The sequence below is a fragment of the Rosa chinensis genome, chromosome 2 (genome assembly GCF_002994745.2).
Source record: "Rosa chinensis cultivar Old Blush chromosome 2, RchiOBHm-V2, whole genome shotgun sequence".
Taxonomy (NCBI): Eukaryota; Viridiplantae; Streptophyta; class Magnoliopsida; order Rosales; family Rosaceae; genus Rosa; species Rosa chinensis.
The window spans coordinates 85460161-85470157 of record NC_037089.1 but is presented as its reverse complement, the minus strand read 5'-3'; the positions used below and the strand labels follow the sequence as shown (position 1 = coordinate 85470157).

The 9997-nt window shown below is 39.7% G+C and overlaps 1 protein-coding gene across 1 annotated transcript; it reads left to right on the top strand.

Annotated features, from left to right (window-relative positions):
* Positions 1 to 654: 654 nt before the first annotated feature.
* On the top strand, positions 655 to 2737 carry LOC121051363. Its single transcript, XM_040513642.1, has 4 exons — positions 655 to 1076; positions 1161 to 1551; positions 1650 to 1774; positions 2530 to 2737. The coding sequence occupies exons 1-4, from the start codon at positions 655 to 657 to the stop codon at positions 2564 to 2566; spliced, it is 975 nt and encodes a 324-aa protein (XP_040369576.1). The 3' UTR covers positions 2567 to 2737.
* Positions 2738 to 9997: the final 7260 nt, after the last annotated feature.

Here is a 9997-nt window from a genome sequence, read left to right as displayed (position 1 = left end):
ACTACATACAAAATTTGGGGGAAAATGCAAACCCGCAGCATCGCGCGGGGGTAGTTGCTAGTTATAGAACAATAGTCCTAACATGGCCGGATTCGTCTTTGTCACTGCCACCACTCAGATCTCGCCTGCGCGACAACTGGTTTTTTCGGCTGAGATGGACGGGCTAGAAAATTGAGCGGAGCGCGGTAACTTCGACGCTGTCGACTGCGGCAGAGCTGAACATGGTTGATCGTCTTCTTCAGATTGCCGTTTGTATTTTCATCTTCTCGATGAGAGAGAGAGGGAAAAAAAAAAGATTGAAATCTCAGCTCTAGAGAGCAGATTTCTGAAAGGGTTTGCTATTTATACCGAGGGTCCTAAAATCCTTCACAATCCATCACTTAATAAAATCCTTCAAAATCGTTGAACTGTTGAATACCACTAAATTTATATTAACTTTTTAAAATCTGAATTGAATACCTCAAGATTTTAATCCTTTAAAATCTTGATTGAATATCTCTAGATTTCCAAAATCCAAAACAATTCAATAGACTCCTAATTGAATACACCCCGTTAGAGATTTACCTTCCTATTAGATATCTTATGCATCACTATAAATACCACCTTTGAAAGAATGAAAAAAATCTACTCAACTCATCTATTGTCTTCCGAAGTATGGCTCTTTTTCGAAGATTGTTTACTTCTAAACCCTACTATCCTTCTACTTCTGGACCCAACTATCCTTCTAGACTCGTCAACCACACATCTGACATTCACTTTACTCTAATGGATTTTATACAAAATCCAACACAGTATGCAGCACAGGACTTGAGAAAGAACTTTGCAATGGATGTCATTGAAAACATCCGTTCAAAAAGGGAGATGGGCATTGTTGGTGGATCCCTAGCTTTAAATCACATTAAAGTGATCGGTTCTAGAGCTACACTTCCACAAGATGATTACAACTCCATGGTGCACAAGAATTATATTGAAGGCTGCAAAGATTTCTTTGACGATTTATTTGGAGGCAGTAGTGAACCATTGGACGACGAGAATTATATAGACATCAAGGCATATGTGAAGGATCTGAAGACAATGTACTCTTTTAGTTTATTTATTTTTGACAATAACATTCTATTTTATTATTTATTTATTTATCATTTATACTTTTTTGTTTGCAGGGACCAAATGTTAGTGCTGCTTCGCCACCCTTATTTTCAATCAGTGGATGAAGCTCTGAGATTCATTCCATCCACCCTTAAAGAACTTCATGGCTTAAGGGGTAAAACGTTTCCACTTCCAAGAAGTGGGGCTAATCAAGCAACCCCCGATCTAGTGCTAGTGCCTGACGAACGTCATGTCGATTGGAAACGTGCATACATGCATCTATGCCGCACAAAGAGAGAGAATATTTCAGAGTCAATTGGCAGAATTGAATCTGAAGATTACAGACGTGGATTTACGTCTCTATATAATGCTGGAAAGAATGGCACACCGTATGAAGATACCAATGAGATAGATGAGCTGAAGTTTTATGCAAACGCGTGTCAAAATCTAGTAAGATATATGAAGGTACGTAAGACATTAATTGAGTTGTTTCAACAAATGGTTTAAATTGTTTCTTTTTCTTCTGTTTTTCAACAACATTAACATGCAGCGTTTACAAACAGATACGTAGCGAAGGTGATTTATACCAAGCCTTGTGTCGGGCGTTTCCGGACGTGCCCAGAAAAGTGTTCAAGTTATTCTGGACCTATGACGGGCAAGTAAACTTGGAGTTTGTCAGACCTCTGATGTAAGTAAAAACAATTCCTTTACTTTTACATGCATATGAACTGCGGATATATAGATGTTTATATGAACTGATCACAGAGAGTATTGCATAAGATAGCTATAATATTTATTAGTTAGATGATTGGCCGGTGATGTGTGGGGAGTGCTGTACTAACGATATAAATGTCTTTAATTGTGTCTAAAGATATTACATAAAGTCATAAACATGCATGTTTGCATCTTCGGGCGTTTGATCGATCGTAATTTATTTACCGTCAAACTTTGAGAGATTTGATTTGCTTCTTAAGATCGATAATCATTCTACTATAAATATGCATCTTAAATTTGTTAAGGGTAATATAGGAGTGTTGTGATGTTCAGGGTAATATAAAGGGTACACTCCTATTATTTTTACTACTGTTGGCTTACTTTGCTTTAGTATATAAAGAGAATGTATGTAGTAAAAATGTAATCAGAATTCCAGTCACAATGTAGTCCTAAGCTTTCTCTTTCTTTTCCTTCCTCCTCCTTCCTTCTTCTTTCTTCTTCTTCTTCCATGGTTGAAATTCTAGCAAAATTATCAATTTCAAACGGCTGCGCGCGTCTGCCTTTAATTGTATCTATGCACACACACACACGCGCGCCCACATGTTTTCATCTTCAGCGTTCGATCAATCATAATTTATTTACCGTCAAATTTGAGATATTTGTTTTGCTTGTAAAAAATTGATAATGATTCTATTACAAAGTTGATCGTTAACAAATGACTTTTAACAGGAGCCTTTTTAAAAAGAAAGAGCGGATCTACTTGTAGACAAGCTTGAAGGACAGCAGGAAATTAAGTAGCACGTACGAGGAGAATTTGTTTCTTTTGTTTCCAATTTCCGTTTGGACCTTTTTTTTGTTCGAAGTTATATTTAAGTCTAGAGTTTCTTGTTCTTAGTCTAATTCCTATTTACTTTCGAAATAGTATGCAAGCCACTCCTTAAATTGCATTTTTATTCAAGTCATCAATACAACAAAAAGCCAAATACAAGAGAAAGTCCTCTCTTCCAAATACAAGTAGCAACCAGCAGACATATTCACAAAGCCACTGAGTTCGAACCAGTTTTCAGTTGGGAAAATGCAATAGCCAGTTGTTGATCTTCTAGTGTCCTTGCAGCGTGCCCAGTCTGCATCACAATATGCTCTTAACTCCAACGACCCTTTAGAAGGTAAAAGAATTCCCTGACCGGGTGTGTGCTTGATGTACCTTAATACCTTGTGCGCTGCTTCCAAGTGAGGCTGCCTGGGTTTATCCATGAACTGGCTAAGTATATGAACTGCATAAACAAGGTCCGGCCTTGTGATGGTTAGATAAATGAGACGTCCAACCCACCTTCGATATTGGGATGCATCTTCTAGTAAGTTTCCATCTCATTGTGTGAGCGTCACATTTTGCTCAACTGGAAACCGTGAAGGTTTAGCCCCAAGAAACCCTGTATCTTCAAGGATCTCCAATGCATATTTTCTCTGACACAACGCAATTCCATGTTTGGACCTTGCTACTTCTATTCCAAGGAAGTATCTCAATTGCCCCATATCCTTCAGCTTGAAGTGGCTTGAGAGAAAACATTTGGTCCTTGTGATGTCTTCTAAACTGTTCCCTGCTAGAATAACATCGTCGACATAGATCAACAAAACTGTGAAGATTCCCTGATGGTTTCGAACGAATAAAGAATAATCAGACCTTGATTGTGTGAAGCCGGCTGACTTGAGGGCTGAGGAAAGCTTCAAAAACCATTGCCTTGAGGCTTGCTTCAAGCCATATAATGATATGTGTAACTTACAGACCCTAGTCTCCCCCTTTCGGTCGAAGCCAGGAGGGAGCTGCATGTACACATCTTCATAGAGATCGCCATTGAGAAAAGCATTATTGACGTCCAATTGATGAAGGTGCCAATTCTGCTGGGCTGCAAGACTCAGTAAGACTCGGACTATTGTAAGCTTAGCAACCGGTGCAAATGTTTCCCGATAATCGAGCCCTTCAACTTGGCTATAACCCTTGGCCACTAACCTGGCCTTGTAGCGCTCCACTGTGCCATCAGGATTATACTTGATTTTGTATACCCACTTACATCCAATTGGTCGTTTGTGAGCCGGAGGAGGCACTAAACTCCAAGTCTTGTTAGCTTGAAGGGCTTGAACCTCTTGCTTCATAGCTTCTCGCCATTTCGGATCCTTAACTGCTTGAGAAAATGAGGTAGGCTCTCTTTGTATGGTCATGTTAGCAGTAAAGGTTCTGTGAGGGGAAGAAAGATTAGCATAAGATAGGACATGGGAGAGGCTGTGAGCCGTACCTGGAGAGATGACCCCGTTTGAGGAAGCTGAAGGATCAGGGCGTGAGGGGAGAGCCGCATCAATATGAAAGTCCTGCAATGCGGTGGGAATCTTTGTGGCTCGAGATGACCTTTTGGGTTGTGGTGGTGACGGTTGTGGAGGCGGTAAAGGTGATGGAATGGGATCGGACATGGTGTCAAGTGAGGGATTTGAATCCGTGTTTAAATGCATGAGTGGAGAAGAAACATGATCTGAAGATGTGGTTGATTTGGAAGTAGTATCAGGAGAGTGATGGTCAGCGGAAGACTGAGGATTTGGAGGAGTGATTGTAGGGGTTGAGTTGTGCATGGGATATTGAGGAGAGATTGTAGGAGTTAAAATGGAAGGGATATCGAACTGTGGTGGATGATTCAAAGAAGGAAACAAATTAGTGTTCGGTGATGAATGAGAATGAGAATTTGTTTTAAAAGGAAACACACTTTCAAAGAAAATCACATCCCTTGAAACTAGGATTTTCTTGGTTGTCAAGTTATAAACCCTATACCCTTTTTGGCCATGTGGGTAGCCAAGAAAAACGCACTCTGTTGACCGAGGATCGAATTTGCTAGGGCGGGTTGGATGTGTGGACATAAAGCATTGACACCCAAAAACCTTCAAATGAGAATAACTTGGTTCCTTATGGAAAAGTTTTTCAAATGGTGTTTTTCCCTGAAGAAGTGGAGTTGTTGTTCTATTGATCAAGTAAGTCGCAGTGAGTATGGCATCCCCCCAAAAATATTTTGGTAGATTTGCTTGGAAAAGAAGAGCTCTGGCTACATTTAGCAAATGTCGATGTTTGCGCTCAGCCACACCATTTTGTTGTGGTGTGTTGACGCAACTAGTTTGGTGGACAATCCCCTTAGATGAATAAAATTGGGGAATCTTAAATTCTGGGCCATTATCACTCCTTACGATCTTAACACTTGTACCAAACTGATTTTCAGCTAAATGAATAAAATTAATGAGTAGAGTGCGTGCTTCGGATTTGTGTTTCATCAAATATACCCATGTGCTTCGTGAATGATCATCAACAATGGTTAAAAAATACTGTGCACCAGAAAAAGATGGAACATGATAACCACCCCAAATGTCAATGTGAATTAAATCAAAACAAGATGCACTACGAGTAGTGCTTAATGGAAATGATTGTCTTGTGAGTTTGGCTAAAGGACAGATAGAACAAGTGCTTGAATCACAAGCTTTATTTGCAAGGAATGGAAATAATGAAGATACTTTATTGGAAGGGTGACCAAGCCATTGATGCCATAAGTTGTCGGTGTTGGTGTGTACCGCATTGCATATTCCTTTCCTTAGTTGATTGAGGCAGTAGAGTCCCTCCTTCTCAGTTCCCATCCCAATCATCTTTCCCGATTGTAGGTCCTGTATGACACAAATTTGTCTAAGAAAGATAGTAATATAGAATGAATCAAATGCTAGTTTGCTCACAGAAATCAGGTTGAGATAGAATAATGGGACGCAAAGAACATTATGAAGAACCAAATGGGGAGAGAAAGCTACTGTGCCAATATGAGTAACATGTGCTGAGGTTCCATCAGGAAGCTTAACCCAACGGTTATGGACTGATTTGAGTGAGGTAAGCAAAGTAGGGTTACAAACAATATGATCACTTGCACCACTATCCACAATCCATATTGTCTCTTTACTAATTTGTGCAAGGTGAAATGCTTTACCTGAGAGCTCCTCATAATTTGGAACGTTACCGACTACGTTGGCTGAGGCAGACTTTGTTTTGGTTAAAAGCTGACTGAGGAGTTGGTGACACTCTTCTCGTGAGAAAGGAAAATCAGTCAAAGCTTCCTTACTATCATTTTGAGGGACAACATGATTCGCCTTTGGTCGTGCTTGTCCACCTTCAGTAGCATTCTTCCTCCTTCGGCAGTAATCATAGGTATGTCCTTTCCCATTGCAATATGTGCATTTCAGATGAGCTCTGCAGTTCTTAGTGTTGTGATTATTCATGTTGCATTTTTCACAAAATTTGGCTTCTCCTTCTCTAGGGTTAAAATCACGGGTCACCTTCTTCACTGAAAAGGCAGATGCTTCTGATGGTTCCGTTGACTTTCCAGTAGTGGCCTCTGCCTACTTCTCATGGCGTAGCGCCATTTCATAGGCCTTGTTCAGGCTCGGAAGAGGGTCCAGACCTATTATGTTGCTTCAGGTCTGTGCATAGCTTTCATTAAGTCCCATCAGGAATTTCATGGTCTTTTGTGTTTCCATAAAGGCCTTAACCTCCGTAGCTGCATCACAATTGCAAGGTGGAAACGCACAGAGGGCGTCCTTCTCATCCCACAGGCTTTTCAGCTTCGTGAAAAAGGATGTGACTGCGTTTGTACCTTGTTCACAGTCATGAATGGCATTTTCTATATGAAATAATGAAACTGTGTTAGTGTGAGAAAATCTCTCTTGCAGCTCTAGCCACATACCTCTTGCATCCTTGAAATGGATGACACTGCCTGAGATATCTTTCGAAATGGCTCCAAGCAACCAAGTTTTGACAAGAATGTTACAACGGTCCCATTGCTGTTGCTCATCAGGGTTGTGAGTCGGCCTTTTGAGAGTTCCATCTACAAAGCCCTTCTTGTTCTTAATAGTAAGTGCCATGCTCATTGACTGCACCCATGTTGTATAATTGTCTTCCATCAGTGTTGTGAAACAAGGATTGCGCCTGGTTGATCTGAGTGATGGAGAAAAAGTGGATGATTGGAATTCTCCCATGGTTCTGAGGTCTTGGAAGAGTTCGAGCCCTTGTTTCCTTCAAGGAGCCTTTGTTCTTCGTCACCAGCCATGGGGTATTTTGTTTGTATGGATTTCTAGGTTATCAAGAGCGAATGCTCTGATACCATAAAGAAGATGATAATATGAATGATTTCAGTATCTTGCTTTGGTATAGCTAATCTGTACAACATATATAGGCAATCTACATACAATCCGATCCATCATTCTAGGAGCTATTCTAGGATTAATTTTGGTAAACTACTGATTACAGAATATCTCCTAATTACTGGGATTCTTTCCTTCAATACCTACTTACGAAATGTATAATGCTACATATGTTATTCTGAGAATTTTCATAGCAATGCTGTTTCAATCAATGTCTTAACCTACATTTCTTTAATCTCCGTTGAGAAGTTAGAACAATTGAGCACAGTTTAGAGACCCATTGTTATAGCCTTTTAAAAACCTGTCCTCGGAGATAGAACAAGTAGTTCTTCATCTTAAACGTAAGCATGAACATGTAGATGCTGGTCTCTGCTTGAAGGAAATATATCAATGAAATCTATTCCTGATTAAGCGAGTAATACCAACAAAATTTTTCTAGAAACTAAAGTCGTCCTCAATCAAGCGAAGGGCAATGGATTCTCTCCAAATTAAGTCGTTTGATTGTCACGTCCCGGACTCGGAATATGATTTTATCTTACATTTGCCCAAAATATGAAATTGATAGCTGAATTAATAACCACAAATCTTCTTTAACTCCTACAAGTATATATGTACAAATAAGGGTCTCCCATAGAGGATCAATCTAAACTAATTAAAGACTTCAATTAATTATTCATTCAGTTAGAGTGTAACTCTCGTAAAATGACTCCGACTCTCTCTTTCTCTCGAAATATCGCCGGTATCTTTCTTGGGAAAGCGGCGGCGACAAAACTACTCGTCTGCTTCTCTCTTTGGGTTGCGACGGCGACAAATCTTTTCGTCCGACTCTATCTTCTGTTAGAGGAGGCGTATTTGCTGTATTTGATGGTGGTTGGGTTCTAGTTCACCGGATCTGGTTTGGTGGAAGATTCCCAATTGGCAGTGATGTCATTCCGACTAATTGTACTGGAGGTTGGCAAGCAAAAAGCGGTGGACTGATTCCTAGATCTGTTGGCGGTGATGAATATGCCGACGGCGGCTATTTGGTGAGGGCTACTGACGACGTGGTGCAATGCCCAAATGGCCTTGCTGGATCGCGATTGGTTTTAGGTCGGGGATGTGACCGGATTTGGTTTTGTGGAGATGTAAAGGATCCGGATATTGGTGGCAGCACTGGGGTCGCGATTTTGGGATGGTCGGGGATGGCAGAGTCTGCCCATTGTCATGGGTTGACGGGGAAGCTTCTCTCTCTGCGATCAGGCTGGATGGCCAGTGTTGGGGTCCGAATTGGCAGGGAAGACGACGTTGACCAGTTTGAGTTGGGCAGTAATGAAGTCGGCGAAGGCTGCGGGGTGTTTCCCTCGACTGGCGTTGGTGTCGGTGACAACGCAGCTGATGGTTGTTGGCTGGAAGTACACTTGTGGGCTCATTGGGCTAGAGCTTTGGTTTACCCTACTCGATCTTTGGGCCTACTCTTGGTGTTGTTGGGCCTCCTGGGCCTTGGACTGGCTTGTGGCGCTTAGGTTTGGATACACTGGTCTAGGTTTTCAAGTGGGCTGGATGGATAGGGTCTTTATGGCCCATAGTGCTGTTTAATTTTGATTTGGGTCGCAAAAACCAGTACCTTAGTTAGAACTTTTTTATGTAAGCTTCGAGGTTTCTAGGTTTTTGTTAGAATAAAAGTGCGTGAATTTACCAAAAGGTGGGTGTTCTCGGGATTTTTTGGGATTTTATTCTTCTAGAATAGGGTTACATGAGGTTCTAAGGAACGATTCTTTCTATCGACCCCATAGGAGTGTTTCATTTTTGTACTGCTTGCTGAATTATAATGAAAGGGCTGAACTATTTCCATAAAATAAAATAAAATAAAAATAAAAATAAAGTTCAATTAATTAAATGTTACAAAAGTGACTACTGCTCCAATTGAACACCAGTTTAGAAATAAAATGAAAACCTAACCAAAACAATTCAGAAAAATAAAAAAATTACAATAAAAAAATTACAGAGATGTACTAGACACACAGGGCATCTAGCACATCAAATTTGATGATTCTTGAAGGTAGTTTGATATCGAAATAAGATGCGTAAAAATAAAGGATAGTAAAAAAGAAAGCTGAAAAAGTTTTAGAATGGTTTATATGAAGATGATGAAACTAGTTAGGAAGTTTTCACCCCCTACGATCACACACAACACGCTTTGTCAATTTTTACCAATTAACTTAGTTGAAAACTCTCAAATTGGCTCGGTATGCTTGAACACAACCTTTTACCATTTCTTACTTTGTACGCTAGGCAAGAAGTGCTCTACACCTAGGCTATTCTCAAGCAATGCAGCCTAAAGATATGTTTATCAAATTTAACATGCAGAGATCCTTAAGGAAAAAAGTTTGAGCAAGCACTAGGCATTGCAAACTTAGCACCTTACTAAATTTAGGATTATGTTTACTTGCTTGTGAAAACTAACGATTGCCTCTCTAGACGATTTGACGAATCTAGCTATTGATTCAGGCATCAATCAAATCATTAAAACCATAGCATGCATGTATACTAAGTAGACATCCAAAGCACACAAACATAGAATTCATTAATGAGAAAAATAGAAAACAAAACCTCAACTTTACTAATTGGAATGTCACAACAGCATAGGATTTACATTTGAAACTCAATAAATTTATAAGATTATGCCTAGTATGTCACACCCCAACACAGGGATTTTTTTTTTTTTTTGAGTTGAAGGTATGACTTGTACTAAAGAAAAGAAACATAATAAAGAAAAATCGTAGTCCATTTGAATCAGATTTGCAGTACTGAAAGAAATAACCAAGTTGCCTTTCCAGCAGAATTACTAATACAATAGACCTGTAACTTTGAAAAATCATAACTAATTCTAGAAAAATCGTTTTCAAGAGATTCCAATTCTGAAACGATCTTTAAGATGTCTACTGCAACTTTTATGAAGACACCCACTTTAAATACCCAACCAAAATATACAGTTTTCAATAAAAAG